The sequence below is a fragment of the Oenanthe melanoleuca genome, chromosome 4, assembly GCF_029582105.1.
Source record: "Oenanthe melanoleuca isolate GR-GAL-2019-014 chromosome 4, OMel1.0, whole genome shotgun sequence".
NCBI classification, from domain to species: Eukaryota; Metazoa; Chordata; class Aves; order Passeriformes; family Muscicapidae; genus Oenanthe; species Oenanthe melanoleuca.
The window spans coordinates 39,220,546-39,237,078 of NC_079337.1; the positions used below are offsets into that span (position 1 = coordinate 39,220,546).

General features: G+C 40.9%; 1 protein-coding gene across 1 annotated transcript in view; it reads left to right on the plus strand.

Annotated features, from left to right (window-relative positions):
- The first annotated feature begins 3,586 nt into the window (after window positions 1-3,586).
- The window catches only part of SNX25 (sorting nexin 25), an 81,334-nt gene continuing 68,387 nt past the window's right edge, over window positions 3,587-16,533 (plus strand). Inside the window, exons 1-2 of the mRNA XM_056489842.1 lie at window positions 3,587-4,115; window positions 16,103-16,187. Coding sequence (XP_056345817.1) covers window positions 3,669-4,115; window positions 16,103-16,187 — 532 coding nt within the window. The 5' untranslated portion in view covers window positions 3,587-3,668. The remainder of the gene's footprint in view (window positions 4,116-16,102; window positions 16,188-16,533) is intronic.

The following is a 16,533-nucleotide window of genomic DNA, read 5'->3' on the forward strand; positions in this document are numbered from 1 at the left end:
TCAAATAACACCTAGGTCAACTTGAAAATTGCTATTAACTTCAGTGGCACTAAGATGTCATCTAAAGTTTTTGGAATTGTACCTCAGGTTGAAAAGTCATAGAAACTTACTAAGAGCTAAAAGAAAAAGAATCAAATCTTCTTCTAGCTCTATGGATACACATTTGAGTTGATTTAGACATCTCTAATTCAGGGTGTGATGTGTAAATCCCAGCTAAAATAGGTGGGATTACTCATTCAGACAAGAAGTGGTTTTGTGCATAAGCACTGCGGGACTAAATTGTTATTGCGGGTAGGTTTGTTTTCTTATCTTCTTCTCCACTTCTGAGAATTAATACTGTAAGAAAATACTCTCTGTTTACACAGGACTAACAACATTACATTCTCTGCTTCAGGTTAATTTAAAAATTCAATTTCCTTAAGTAGTTTTGACAGAGGCCCAGGCAGTTTCCTGAATGCATTTGCAGTAGAAGGTCTCTGTCTGGTTTCTTGTGTAGATCTTAATAAAGATCCCAGAGTAGATCTTGAACTCAGTCCAAAGTCCTGTATATTCTGAAACCTTTGATGAATAAAGTGTGTTCTGGGAGATGGATATTTGCTTTCTATTTTCTACCTGATGACAATAAAATAACTTTATAAGAAGCCTTCTGGCATGCTGGGCTTTATCCAAAAGCTTTCAAGACTCTGCAAGAATCTCTGCTGGTTTTAATGGTTGTATGTATTGAAAAAACCCTGGTCCCAAAGCCCTTCAGTGAATCATCAGGATGTTTTACCACATAGTAATTCACATGGGACTGCCATTGCAATAATATTTTCACTATTACGATATGATGATTTTTACCTTTAATCACACTAGACATGTTACTATTATAATCAATTTTGGATACTCTTTGAATGGTCTGAACTAACATTTTAAAGGATTTTGTGCAATTTAATATCCACTAAATAGAACAAACTGTAATAGAATTATATATTTTATCTTACTAAGGACAATTATATATTCTGTCTTACTAAGGACTAAGTTACTATAAGGACTTTGTATTAGATTAAGGGTCATGTCTCCTTTGATAAGTGACCAACAGGGGACCTCAAATCACTTCATAAGCACTTTTGTGATTTTGATAGGAAATATGTTGTTATGCAAGCCTCTAATACCTCAGGCAGGTGTATATGGACACCAGACCGCCAGACACTGTGAGTTAGGTTAGAAACAGCTTAGAAAAGATTGTGATGGAGTAAAACATTTGTTGTAACTCAGAATCCTGACTAGCCCCATGCTGTTCTGTGTCTGTTTCCATTACAGTTCTGCACCAACAATTCCTTATTACAAGTGTTGTTCCAGGGATGCAACAGGCTTTCGGACACCTGCACTATTCATGCTCAGTGTCCTGGCTTGCTTAGCTTAGCAGAAGCTCAGGGAAGTTTGGTGTCTGATTTTATATATGCTGCTCTATTGCACCCTAGAAGTGATAAGGAAATGGAAGATTCATAAAATCAGAGTATTGGTATTTGTTTATTTTCTTCCTCTGGTTAGTAAAGTCCACTTGAATTTTTTAGAGAGCATGAATAAATAAATCACTACTCCTACCTCTGCAACAACAACTCTGTTTAAAAAGTAAAATTCAGGGCTTTTTTTTGGTTTTTTTTTTACACCTTAACTGACAGAGCACTGGCAATCTTACCAGCTGCTTACCAATACCCTTTTACCTCTAAACACTTCTAAAGAGTTTACAGGTATCTGTTCTTAAAATGAAGCCCATGAGTAAATGCTTGTAAATCTGCTTTTACATAGTGGCTTCTGTAAGGAAAGCATTGCCGTTTACTCCTACTCTTGTGGCAAAATGTGGAATATGTAAAAATTCTCTTAAGAAAGGATGCTTTTATATTTGATCTTTGTATACTTTCAAGACTAATCAAGAAGAAGGGAGATATAATCCTTGAAACAGACAACAGCTAAAAAGAAAGCTCTAAGTGATGTCCATGTGTTAGAAAAACAAATTACCTGCTGGTGGAATTGCATTGTTAATGTTCTGGGCTTGACATGGTTCAGTGAACTCAGACCTAGGGCAAGGTTAACAAAGTTTGGGGAAAAGAATATACCACTGAGAGTGGACACAAAGAATGAAGAATTTATGGGACACAAGGACATTTGGCAGAACTCCCAAGAAAAGGAGGAAACCAATAAACCCAAGTAGGCAATTGTGCTGAAATCAGTTCCAACTCGATAAAAGGTAATTCCAGCAGAGGGAGATCGCAACCACTGACTCAAGGACCACCACAGCAAGAAATCTGCCAAATCAAAAGAAGGCTGAGCATGCAGACTGATTAGCGTGGGAAACGAGAGAATCATTAACCAGTAGAGGATAAAATACTAATTAATAAGACAACTATGGAACTTGTAGACAGTGAACACTAATTATTTTGATTGCTAAAATGTATAAATAGTAAAAAGTTTTCCTTTTCGATGTGCTTGATTTGTGGAATACCACTGAGAACCCAGGCTTGCACAACTCTGACGTAAGTAGTCAATGTCTCTCTTGAGCATGTAATTATTGGCTTGTTGCACCCTGGGTAACAAAGCTGATTTTTGCAGACAATACTCTGAAGAGATCAAGGCCTCCCAGTCCAGCAGTGCTCGGTAGCTGCTATGAACTCACAAATTTGGTGGAGCTGTAACTGTGCCGCACCTATGGCAAAATGAACATGTGTCCCAAGCACAGCTGAAATATGGCAAGCCTTGTGCTCTTCCAGAAATTTGTTCTCAGATCTACCACAAACAGATATAAAATATACAACGTAGGGAGGATAGTGACAGAAGGGCTAGAAGGCTTCTGTTGTGGTGGTGAGGCTGTGCTTTTTTAGAATTACTGTTGTACCATTTTCATCACTGTTCTATCAACTTTTTATTTCTGAAGTAGCTATTTCTGAAGTAGCTTCCTTTGGCTGATCGGGGGGAGCAGGCAGAGGGGTGCATACCGCCCTCACTGAGGAGGGTGTCCGGATCTCTGAGATGCCCCACGCCAAGGCTTTTGTCATAAGCTCTGGCCAGGGCCTCGATGACCCGTTCTGATCATGCCGGGTCCCTCTGGGCCTAGGCATCGCCCTCCGTGCTGCAGCCCCCTCGGCGGAGCGGCGTTCCGCAGCTTTCCGCGGAACCGAGCTCCGCGCTGCAGCCGGCGGGGACTCCCCTCGCTCCGTCCGAGCGTAGCCGCTTCCTGGCCCGTGCGCGGAGCCGCCCCCAGCCCCGCCACGGCGGAGCCCCCGGTACAAGGCGGTCCGGCCGGGCCGGGCCCTGCCGCGGGGCGGTGCGGCGGGCGCACATGTCCCGGGCCCGCCCGCCCGCAGGCACCGCCCCCGCCCCCGCCTCCGCCCCCTCCCCGGCCGGACACCGAGCGGCGCGGCGGGGCCTCCCCGGCTGCTGCCACGGCGCTCGGCTCCCGCCGCCCGGCGCGGGGCAGCGCTGCCGCCAGGAAGCGGCCCGGCCGCCGCGCACCCTCCTGCCGCTGGGCATGAGCTCCGGCTCCCCCGGCGGCCGCAGCGGTGCCAGTGGCGGCGGGAGGCGGAGGAGGCGGCGGCGGAGGAGGAGAGGGGGGGCCCCGGGAGCGGCGACCTTCGCAGGGGGCTGCCGCGGCGGGAGATGCGCTTGCTGCCAGCGGCGCCAGGAGCAGCATGTTCCCCGGTGCCGACAGCGCTAGCAGCACGGCCGGGCAGCCCGAGCCGGCGGGGGCCTCCGCCCCCGGCCCGCTGGGCTCGCACGGCCCCGGCGGCGAGGCGCGCCGCCGCAGCGCCCCGGCGGCCGCCGCTGTGGTCGGCGGCGGCGAGGAGGAGGCGGCGGAAGACGAGGAGGACGAGGATCCCGGCTCATCCCGCTTCGTGCTGGCGGCGGGACTGGGGCTTCTGGCCGTGTCCGTCGTCCACCTGGGGCAGGAACGGGCCGAGGCAGGGGGCGGCGGGCCGCCGTGCCTGGCGCTGCTGCTGCTCCGCCTCGCCCTCTACGCGGGCTGCGCCGCCGCTGCCGCCGCGCTGGGCGCCCTGATCGTCCTGGTGTGCCGCGGCCGCCGCCGCCTGCCGCCGCCGGACTTCGCCGCCGTGGCTCCGGCCCGGCCGGTCGCGGGGGTGAGTAGCGGGCGGGGAGCGGAGCGGGCGGTGCCTCCCTGCCCGGCGGCGGGGCGGAGGTGGCGCGGCCCTCGCTCCGCCGTGGAGCGCCGCGCCGCCCGAACCCGGTGTGCTGCTGTCCTACCGCGGCAGCAGGAGCTTGCCCGCACTCTGCCGCTCGGCGGGGCTTTAAATGGCAAAAGTTGTGTTGGGGGTAGCAGGCGCACCGGAAAAATCAGCACTTAGCTCTGAGAGACACCTCCGAATTGCGGGAATGCTCGCACGGTGGTTTGCTGTGTTCACTCCGCTATAGCTGTATCATAGATCCTATCCTGCGCTTTCCATTGAAATGTCGCTGGTGAAAGAGAGAGACTTGGTTGAAGAGGCAGCTCAATGTTGCTTTAATGCATTCTCTGAAGTTGGACAGTTTCAGATAGTGTTATCATAGTGCCATTTTGTACTCCAGCTGTTGCAGAGCTCTGTGCAAAAGGGAAACAATTTCGTTTTCTGTACATATTCCAAAATGTACTAGTTCAAGATCTGTCTGTACCTCCCAGCTTAGTATTTTTCGGGTTCTTTTGAATGGGACTGATAGCGTGAGGCGTTTGGAAACTTTCTTCCCATTCACAATCCTGTTCCCCATCATCCAGTGCTTGGGAGCTGATCCTAGATGAGCCTGAAAAACTACTGCTGAAAATTGAGAGTCTGCCCACACTCCTGTTTTGCCATAGGTCACAGAGATGTGGTGTTCAATGTTACAGCTGGCGACTCCAGCCAGGAGCCCTTGGCCCCTCACGGTGAGGTGTAGGTTGTTAGCACGTGAACTGCTGCAGCAGTAAATAGACTGTTCTAAGTGCTATTTCCCTTCAGTAGTGCCAGGATACCTGAGAGCACGCTGAAAAGGAAGGGAATTGTGTCACCTGGGTGTGCAGCCTGGCTGTTCTGGTAACCCAGTTTGTTACATTTGGTACACGTACACTCGGTAGCAGCAAGTAACATCACGTGTTTCTGGGGCTGCAGTCCATGCAGCTGAGTTTGCAGAACGCAGAGGGTGCTGGCAGGGCAGAGAACCTGTCACAGATCCCTTGCCGATACAGCTGTCTTTCTGTCTGTTCAATCGAATTGCTAACAACCTAAAGGAATGGTTTATTCCTTCATTCTTTCACCTAGGGAGAGAAGGAGCATGTGTTTGGGAGCAACATGCTTTTCCTGGTCTGCATTCAATGGAGGCTGGCAGAGTATTGTCAGTAGGGATCATTTGGCCAGGGGTTGTTAAATTCAGTGCATAATACAACTCGCAAAGGTGCATTCAGGATCCATGTGTGGCTCTGTGTGATACTCGTTCTGTCTTACTGTAGAATTTTTTTAAACATCCTCTTTCTTTTGAACACTCAACATCACACTCAGCTTTTTGAAGAGTAAATTATGTGTATGAGCATTAAGATGTGAAAAAAGAAGATGTAATGCACAAAGTGGTAAGCAAAGGGGTAGGTACAGCTAGGGATTGTACAGCTGGTTTTTGTCATAGGAGTTCTAGGTAACAAATGTTTCTTAGGTGAATAGGCACCTCCTAGTAAAGGGCTATATGCTTTTGTTTTTAGCCGTACAACTATGTTACACCAAACAGAAAAAAATATGTAAATGGATCAATTGATCATCAAAAGAGCAACTCCTGTTGCTTTCAGATTTACAAGAATAAATGTTTCAGTGTTAATGCCATAGCTCCAGTGGCATTTGTGGATTGTGTACTTACCTGAACATCTGGGTGAGTTAACTTACTTTTATATAGTACCAAAAATATCTATATATAAACTTATCAATCAAAATCTCCCTGCTGCCGCAATGAGAAGCAACTTTCAGATTTGTGAAGCAGCTGAACCATAAAAATCAATTTAATTTGGGAAGCCAAGATTTGAAAAAAAAAAAAAAATTGCTTTGTCTCCTCCTTTGTGAAAAATGTGAGCCTCCTGAACAGCAGTGAAACTAGAACTGTCCAGAGACAAACAGTCACTTCTGTTACAGTACCATCTATACTTTTTTTGGTGTGTTACTGTGCATTTCTCTTGAAGATGTTCTCCTGTTGTATCCATCCATTGGATTTGTATATATAAATAGTGCACACCTGCTGTTGTGTGGTCTAATTTGTAGTGTTTGCATTTATAGTAGCTCTGTGGGATGTGTTTGTTGTTTCAGAAGGGAATTGAAATTTGGTATTTAAAATTCACTGGTAGGGAAGGCAGCAGTACCTGCTAAACTCCTTTCCCAGGATTGTTTCATTACCCTCTCCCTGACTTCATTAATTTTTTTTTCCTCCCTCTTTGCACTGTTCCCAAAAGTTTTCTTACTATGAATGGGATGTCCAAAAAAGGAGCAAGGTATTTTACCCTTTCTATTTAGAAGATGTAATTCTAGGCATCTTAATTTGGTTTCTCATGCCTTCAATTTATAGTTTTGTTGATTTCTTTCTGGTATGAAATGGCTTCAGGACTGCAAAGCTTTATGAAGAATTCTTCTGAACATGATTTTGTATATGTGTAGCAGACTTTCTAGATGGGGCTTCAGCAACATGTAAGTGAAGTTAATAAAATTGTCTAGATAGGTAGTATATAGAAGTGTAGGCCATTCACTAAAATTTCCTGCTTTAGTCTTTTCATTCTGCATCCTTTTGCATTTACACTGCTTTTTTATCATTCAAATGCTACTCTCATGTTTTTCTTAGAACTTTGATCCTTTTCTCTTTTCTGGGAGCCAGTAGTAGGATGACAGTAAAGCTGTAACGTTTTCAGCCTTGTTTTTTCTTTTCCTCAAGAATAAGGAAGAGCTACCTGTTGGCCTAATAATTAGGACAAAAATGTAACATCTCACTCTTCATGTGTTTTATGTGCAAAATTTAGACCATTCACTTTTAATTCTTTGCATGATTTTTCACATTGGGGTTAACATGTGAGGAAACAGTAAGTATTCAGGAATAAGTGTTTGCTCTAGTGGTAGTCAGACTCAGCTCTTGGAAAGTTAGCGGGAGTACTCTTGACCAACTTCAAAGGGAAATTGGATGGAGTCCCTCATGCTGTGCTGAATAAAGGGAGTTTTTTGTATGTTCTCAATTCAGCAACCACTTAGCATGTGAGAGTTCAGTGCCGTTGATTTTCATGGATATGTTCATGCAAATGAAGAATATGAGTGAGGAAGTGCAGTGTTGCAGATTTGGATTTCAGAAGAGCAAGGTGCATATCTTTTTTTCATTTTGCTTGAACTTACAACTAGAGAAGCCATCTTCTCAAATGTAAAGATGTCCCTTTTTTGTGTGACTCCTTTAGGACTTGAAAGATGAAGACTTCCTCCTTAAGTCAGGTATCTCAGCAAGAACATTTGAAATCTGCTAGGAATTGCAAAGCAAGCTGTGTGATTTATATCCCCATGATAAATTGTGCTTTCAGTGTAGTTTTTCTGTAGGTGACCGCTCTTATCACAAAAACTATGTGGGCAGTCTCCTGGCTTCCACATAAAGATCTGTGTTTCATTGGAAGAGGTGTACAGGCAACTCATAATGTCTTATATTACTTATTACTTTAAGTATTTGCAGGTGCTGATAATATTGATGAATAGTTTCTATTGATACTGAAATAATAGGAATTGAATGAGTCCTTGAAATTGTACATTACTGCCAGGTATTTTTCAGCATGTCACAGGAGCTGTTTTAGGGCAAGATTATTTGTGATGGAGGAGAACAGCAAAATGCAGGACGGCAAAAAGGCATGATGACCCAATTGTACTTTAGTGAGAATGTCTGTTTTAAGGGGGATTTTCATTTCTCAAGTACCAGTGGACTTGCTCATAGCAAGGATAGCCCTGGGTTAGGACATATGTAACCCTTTAAAATTGGAGTTAGCTCCCAAAACTCCTTTTACATTGTGTGGTTGTAGAGGGAGATGGCTTTGACTCATGTGAAGAACCATGTTAACCAAGCTAGTGGTAAAGGGAAAGAAAACACTTTTTCCCACGTTTGGTAGTTGTTTCTCTGCCAAAAAAACCTGGCAGAGATGGGGTTTTCTTTTCAGCATAATGTTTTGACTCTGATTCAAAGCAAAATCTCTGAGTAACAGGGAATTGGGTTATCAACTTAATTTAAATAATGCAAAAAACAATGATTAGTTTATTTGATTTAAGTGGTGCATTTTAAATTCAGATTAAGTGAATGGTACTCTGTATAGAGAAGGATCTACCTAGTCTGTCTGCAGCACTAACAGAAGGATAATAATGTGGTTTTTTTCCCCCCATGAAAAGGATACATGGATTCTAATGTCCTATCTTTAGTTTCCTACAATTAACAGTTGTCAATTATTTTTAGTATTTCTTTAAAACTTATCTCCTGACCTATTTGGTCACTATTATTTACTACAATTTAATAGCTCTCAATTTTTAGTGTTAGTTTACTCTTGCTTTCTGGCCCTGAAGCCAGATCACACTATGTGATCATGTATTATGTTCCTAAAGGCTTGTTCCATCCTTGAATGTGTATTTTTGTGAATTTGCCCTTAGTGGAGAGAGGACATGTATAAAGCTTTATATCATTGGATCAGGTTGTTGTTGAATTATCTGGATCCTGGAGCATAGTCCTGCTTTTTATCCAAGCCGTAGGAGGATGTGTAGTGAAATGGAAATTGTCCCAATGTTTCAAAAGGGATGGCAACTTAACTGAGGATGAGTTTCTGTCATAGTATCCAAGCTGAGTGCTCTGCCCTTTGCAAAGAACATAAGGGAAGCAGAGAGAAAGGACACAGAGCTTTGTTTTCCTTCATTGTTGGACTTTTGCCCTGAGATGAAGCTTGTGAAGGTAAGCTTGCAGGAGCCCCAGCAGCTGTGGGAAGTGGAAGGTTTGCCATCTGTGGGCATAAATTTCAAGTGAGATGCAGAAGAGTTCTTGAGGTAATAAGTAGTTTGGAGGAACTGTGAGAAAGAGGATAAGCTTCCTAACTCCTTCCAATTTTGATCTTCATGCCTTAGTAAGACTTCAAAAGTATTTATGTGCTTTTCTAAACCTAAAGCCAAGTGTGTTCTAAGGTTTGTTCCATTCTCTGACCGCACAGGGGATATTTAGAGCTCTGAAATTGTAGGATTTTTGTAAAAGCAATAGCAGTGTCTGATTGTGGCACTTTTGTCATGCTTTAAACTGTCTTGGGCTTGCAAGCAGATATTCTGGTCTACTGCCAGTCTTTTAATTGATGGGTTGTGTCTGGATTGAAAGGAGAAGATATGTTTAGTCATTTTTAATGCACTAAGAACTCAGAGTCTCATACTTTTGTTCTTAGTTCTGTCTCACAGGCAGGTCAACAATGAGCCTTTGATCATCTGGTTGAGTTTACTGCTAGGGAAGTCCTGAAATTAAAATAATGAAAATATATTTTAATGATTTCTACCAATTCCACAAATATTTAAAAATATTTAGAAAATGTTAAGGGAATGTTGCAGAGTTGCAAGTGTTCAGATATAGTTCAACATAGGCCTGTGATTTGGACATTTCTGGTATAGTTTATTTTTAGGGATCTGTGGAACATCTGTTATAATTTGGGATTTATAAGCTTTTTCAGAATTGGAACTTTGTTAGGATTGTGTATGTTGATTACCTGCAGGGGTAATTTTGAAGTGGTAACTTTATTATTACAGGAGACTGACCTCAGGAAATTAAATGTTTTTCAGACTCTGTCTCTCACTTTCTTGTCCCATAACTCCTTAGCAGTGAGCAGACTTAGTTTTCCACACATTTTTCATCATGATGTATATTTGGACATGTCTTGTCATGGAGTCCTTTCTGATTCTTTTCATTGGATCCTGTGTTGTTGTCAGCTTTGCATTTTATTGTGCTTGACATTTAATTTTCTCAACTTTGTGTTAGATTGACATCCCTTATGGGCTGTTTTTACCTCTGTAGGGACTGCTTCTCACACAAACGGTGTTTTATGATTGAAGACATAACTAGGGAGTTTCTCCTGATAACCAAGCTCTGCTAAGTCAGTAAGGATGGGTGGTGGGCTCATAGAGATCTTACTGTCTGAGTCTCTTGCAGGGAAATCCTCAGGGTGGTTATAAAACCTCTGTAGTAAGGTCAAGAATGAAGGCATCCTGCATTCAAGGTATGCTTTGGCATTGAAAATAGTATAGACATGTATCAGAAACATTCTGAAAATAAAATCACATAAAGTTCTCTTGTATTGCCAAGTCTTGATTTCTTGCTCTCAGCAAAGGAGAGCTGTAGAATTTACCCAAGGAAAGAGTTACATACAATACTGTATCATTTCCCAAGCTTCAACCTTGGAAAGCTTGTTACTTCAGGAGGTTAAAAAGATAAAGAAATTATGTGGTTAGGAGTGGAACAGATTTGTGTAGTCTGTGGGAGTTTTTTTTGTGACCAGGCGTTCTATACCATTGTTTCCCCTATTAAATATGCACAGTGAAACGGTACAAGTTAATGGTAATAATATGAATGATAATGGCTCATTTGGCATGTTTTGTGTTGCTCTTGAAAAGACAGAACACCCTATAAAAAGTATGTATGGTGAAAAGTCATGTACAGGGAGGGTATAGCAATAGACCTCGCAGGAGTTTGTCTCTAGTTGCTAAGCTGACACTCTTCAGCTCAAGCATGATTTTGTTCTGGTTTTTCAGGCTTGCCAGAAATTTATTTTTCATGCCATATGGCTCCTTTGGCCTTGAAGTATAGACCGTAGGTTCTTGTTGTCTCTTTTTACAGAGGAGGAGAGTGTGGAAATGTTCAGTAAACTGGGGCTATGCCTGTACCTTGAGAATTCATTTAATACTTTGTTTTGATGGCAATATTAAAAATTCCAGCACTGGATAATGCTGTATTTCTTGCTGAGCAGCAATTTGAATGCAAACTTACCAATTATTTCTTGGCTGTACTGATGAGAATGAAAGTAACACCTGAGAAATGTTTCATTTTTTTATTCATATCTGTCTGGTGTTCTGTGAAATCTCAAGTGAAGAAAGTTCTGCCCTGCTACACTTTTTCTCCAGTTTTAAACATGGTGCAATTAAGATGGAAGATCCCCATCTGATAAATAAAGTTTACACATTCCAGGAGCAACTGTATTAGTAGAAATAATGAGATGATATCATAAAATAATTATTGAGATAATGATGCTTAAGTTAATAGGATTAAAATGCTTTAAGTATGTTGACTTTTAAATTGGTAATTATGGTATCCCTTAATGCTGAATGTCACACATACACACTCGCCTTGTAATCTTAAAGAGCACTATAAGTATGAATTAAAAATATTAACTCTTGTGAATAGAAATTTATTTTTGTATCATTACTTAAAATAATGTTTGGATAAGAACACCTATATGAAGTAATATGTGGATAATAACATATCTATCCACATCTGTTAAATATTAATTTATGGAGAATTCAGTGAAATATTGTTTGAGCTGTGAGACTCCATTATCAAGGTCCAGTCTGATGTTAATGTATGTTTTACAAAGATAAGAGGAAAGTTAATAGGGCAACAGTGGGAGGAACAAGTAACTGGTAATAGGTTGGTTTGTGTGTGCTGAATTAGATGCAGTCTTTGCCTTTTAGATCAGTGATTAAACTGCCTCATCCACTATGCCCATTTATATTGTGGCATCTGTCATGATCTCTGTTCTAGTTTTGTTATAACTGAATTAATATAACAGGAGTAACTGTAAATTTTTCTCTGCTTCTGGCCTTAATTCCATGGCAAGTAAGGCTGCATGTGGTGTGTCTGTAGCAAGTGCCTGGCTTTATGCTGCTGTGTTCTAAAAATTGTATTTGATGCCAACCAAGTGTTGCAAATGAATTTCTTGGTAGTGGAAGGTACTACCATGTTCTCTGCCTGTGCTTTGCTGTTTGTTGAGTGTTGTTGCTGAAATACCTTCTTAATTCCTTATTGTTTAATATTGGTATCTTCAGAGCCGATTTAAAATTACTTATACCCTTTAAACCAATAAATGACATTTACTTAATTTTTGTGTTTGTAGGAGACTGAACCGAAGAAAAAATTTCAGGTTCAATGTCAGGCTTTTTTTTTTTTCTTGGCCCATTCAGACTGTTGCTTTCTTCTTCTTAAATAGTTTTCAAAAGTATCAAACAATGAGTGTTGATCAGAAGTCTACAGGAAATGCACACATCCTTTTTTCCGCCTGCAAGCAAAGTCAAAACTGAGGAAAACTTGAAGTGTTCCAGGAAACAGCCCTCCCTGTTGGTTAGCAACCTCATTCTCAGCATGTACTTTCAAAATGTGCTCCACCCCTACCCATTCAAGTCCTTTTGTTAAGTTTTATTTATGTTTCTGTCTGGTTTCTGCCATTGTTTACAAATAAAATCTACAGACTGGAACCCAATTGGTTTGACACCAATTAAAAAAACAAATATTATTGAGGGCTGTGATAGTGCAAGTCAGGACTTAGAGGAACATGCCAGGCTTTAATCAGCATAAAAGAGCATCTAAACTAGAGCTTTAGTTTTGTTAAGTGCATTTACAAATGTCTTTGGCTCAGTCAGGGTTATGCCAACTGTTTCAGGAAATCTAGAACCATTTTTCTTTTGGTGAATGGCATGATGAAAAATGTGAAAACATTCAAATCTAGGCTTTCTAGTGGAGCCTGTTTTCTACATATGCCTTCTATTTGACTTGAGTCAGGGGTGGGAAGAAAGTCTTTCAGTGATATATGCTGTATTTTTCATTATCTCAGCTGTTACAGCTGAGCTTAGACTGTGAGTTTTCTGAAATCATTCTGTTATTACAGGTGTTGGTTGTCTGTGTTACCAAGTTGTTACTGTTGTTTTTAAGGTGTTTGTTGCCATATGTCATCTTACTTGGGGGTGCCTGCTTATTTAACTAATTCATCATTATTATTTTCACAGAAACGGTACCTTTTGAAAGCAAACTTAAACTAACAAGACTTAAGTCTTGATTCTGCTAAATGCAAGTTCATAAAATGGGAAGAAAAAAGAAGTTTGATCAGCTGTTTTAGACAAGGCACCTTTACATCTGATACACTATCAATCATGAAATAAAATTAACAGCTCTCTGAAGGGTCATCAAGAATGATAAATGGTTCAGGAATATCTGGAGGGCATCTAGTTCACCCTCTTGCTCAAAGTGAGGAAGATTCAGAGATGGAGGCTCCACAGCCTGTCAGCACATTCTGATACTTGAGCAGCCTCATGATTAAAATAGTTTTGTGCTGTGATGAGAATTTCCTGTGTTGCAACGTTTCCCAATGTCTTGTGTCTGCAAGAAGAGTCTGGCTCTGTTTTCTCTGTATCCTGTCATTCAGTGGTTGGAGACAGCAGTAAGGTCTCCCTGAAGTTTTTTTTCTTAAACCTGAACTAACCCAACCAGTATCATAGGTTAATGGTTGAACTCAATGATCTTAGAAGTATTTTCTCACCTAGTGATCATTCTATGATCACTCCTATACACTTGAACATTCCTGTTTATTCAAAGGTTAAATTTTCATCTGTTCTTGAAAATTTGTTTTTTAATGAAATTGAAACCTTGTTTTAAACCAAGGTGGTTTATTTTGCTCTTTTCTTTTCTCTTCCATGGTTCATGGTTGTATGCAATATCTGTATGCATATGGAAAAGTTCTCATAAAGTCCAATACACTCTGCATCTTCCTTTGCCCTTCAGTAATTACATTAATGCAGCAGCAGAATCACTATTGCTAGTGGTGATATTCATTTTTACCTTTTACATTATTTCTTACCACGTCTTGAACAACTTTTTTTTTTTTTTTTTTTTTTTAATATTAATAGATGGTGCCTTTTAGAAGTTAAATGTACCAGCTGTAGAGGATACTCTCAATGGAATGTATTCTTGCAGTCTGAAATGTGAGTTGGTGTCTGGTGTTCAAGAGGCAGCATTTTGCTGAGGCAGCAGTAGTCTGCATTGTTCTTAAAATGAGTGTTCAAGTTTGAAGGATAAAATGATCAATTCCTTTTTTTTTTTTTCTTTTTTTTTGGAATTGCATAGATTGGATCGTAATGTGGTGAGGTGGAACAAGGTATTTACCTTCTTGCAACTATATGAAGGCTGCTTGCTTTTTTTTTTTTTTTGTTTTAAACTTGTGTTTAAACTAGTTTTGAAAGGAGTAATTTGGTGATCACTGCATTGGAGCACTTATGAGGCTTCAGGCTGTAAAAAATGCTTCCTGCAATGTATGTGATGCAACTGTTGATGCCTAAGTTAGCTTGAGGTCATTGACCTCCATGCAGGTAGGACTCAGTTCAGCAGAAGGATTAGCCTTGCAGGATACCCAAGCAGGCTAAGTGAGTGTTAAGGAAGATGGAGTGTGTTGAGCATGGAGCTTGAGTCAGGATTGTGGGCTCACGTTTAGGAGCTCTTTCTTCACAGAAAGACCTGAGTGAGTTTGTTTAATAGGGTTTTCTAAACCCTTTCCCTTAAGGTACTTGGGGTGTTTAATGTCTCTGTGAGTCCTCTCTTTTTGGTTTTTTTTTTTAATCATGCAGTTTCGTGCTGCAAATAAAGCAGAAAAATCCTGAAGTGATTGTGTGACTGGCATTAACACAGTTTTGTGTTGAGGAAGTGTGATAACATTAGCAACCAGAGATGATGTATTGGAGCCTTACAAATAGTGCTAAGTGTCCTTACAAAGAGGAAAAATACTTTCTCCTGATGTTTAGCTGGGTATGGCTGAAGCTTTTACCAGTGTTGTCAAAAAGGGGATTGGAAATCTATAGTGGTTCACTAAATACTCTGCTCTTACACCTCATTAACTATAGTCTTGATAGTTAGGGAGGACTGCAAATGGAGGCAAATGTGCTGAAGTCTTGCTGCTCCTGCCACTGGTAGTGTGAAGGAGGGAAGAAATCAGCTGGAAGACCCCATTCATGGTCTCAGAATAGTGACTGGAAGAAGTCTAGGGAGTGTTGCTGAATTCATCCAAAAGGTGGAAAAAATCGGCTGTGGGCAGGGGGCACTCAAGGCATGGGTACACTTTGCTGTGTTAGGTGTGAGTGAGCCTGAAGAGATTTATTTTGCTGCTAAAAGTAGTGCATAGACTCCTTTATCTCTGTCCTATTAGATGAACTTTGTTAGAGTTTACATGCGTGTATCTGAAGTAGACAAAAAACATTAAACCAAAATACAGAGTATTAGCCTGAAAAAATGCTGAAATAATGGTATATTGCCTTTAATAAACTGTCTTTTTACTTGGCTTATAATACTCTCCTATTCTTTGGTAAATGTTGGGGATGTTTCTGAAGGGTTTTCTCCTTACAAAGGAGAGTGAGCTCCAAGCTGATTGACAGTGGGAACAGTTTCTATTTCTGTTTCAGTTTCTATTTGAATTATACTCCTTTCTATATAAATACATCATGAGTCACTGCTCTTTGTCTATACACTGAAAAATATTTCTCTGTATGCCCACCTTTTTGGACACTGTGGGAGTGAATACTCCAATAAAGACAAATATTTGTATAGGACAGCAGCTTAAAATGCAGAGGCCCAGAAGTATCTTTGAAGAAACAAACACAAAATAATGTGAACCAAAATTACTGTAGCAGATCCAAAGGCTTCTCTTTTGTTTTAAAAGTAGTTTATGAGGCTAAATTAAGTCCATTGTCACAGTAGGCTATAAAAATGTTTTATTTGCTGTGAAAATACTGAGTAAAAGAGTTCCAGTTGTTTTGTTACATGCGTGTCCTTTTCTCAGTGCACTGTCTTGCAAATGAATGCATCTCCTTTCTACCAAAAAAACTTCACTGAGGATAATTTTGCAAGTTGTACAATGTACAGTACACGAGTGTTAATATGTGCTTAATGAACAATGTATAATTACCTCATAGACAATTGACATTCCTATGTTTTAACCATATGAAGTGACGATATTTGTATAAAGACTAAATGATACAGTACTATTTCTGAATTCCAGTTTTATCCTTCTGTAAATTTTGGTTTATTTCTTCCTCTTATGATATATGTTCTGTTTGAATTTCAGAGTAATTGGTCTGGAAGCTCTCATGATTCAATCCAATCAAGGAGAGTGATTATTTCTCACAATATGGATAAAGCCCTGAAAGAAGGTGAGTCTTAGGTGCATTAGAATCTGAATATCTCTTGTCCTTTTAGCAAACCATAACTGCACAATATTCCAAGACTTTAAAATATGACCCTGATTTTTTCCATTATGTAAAATACAGTGGCAAGGTCTTAATCTTCTCAAGAAATCCACTGTAGTGAGTAATGTCATGTTGCTTTTGCTATTCAACTGGTATCTTGTCATTGTAGTGTCTGTTTTTTTACATAAATACATTGAAATACAATTGTTAACACTTACACACAAAGCAAAGGGGTAACACTTAAAATATTCTTGGCTGGGTTTTCCTGAATAGAGAAGTGCTATATACTCTTGCATATAGTCTTCCCATT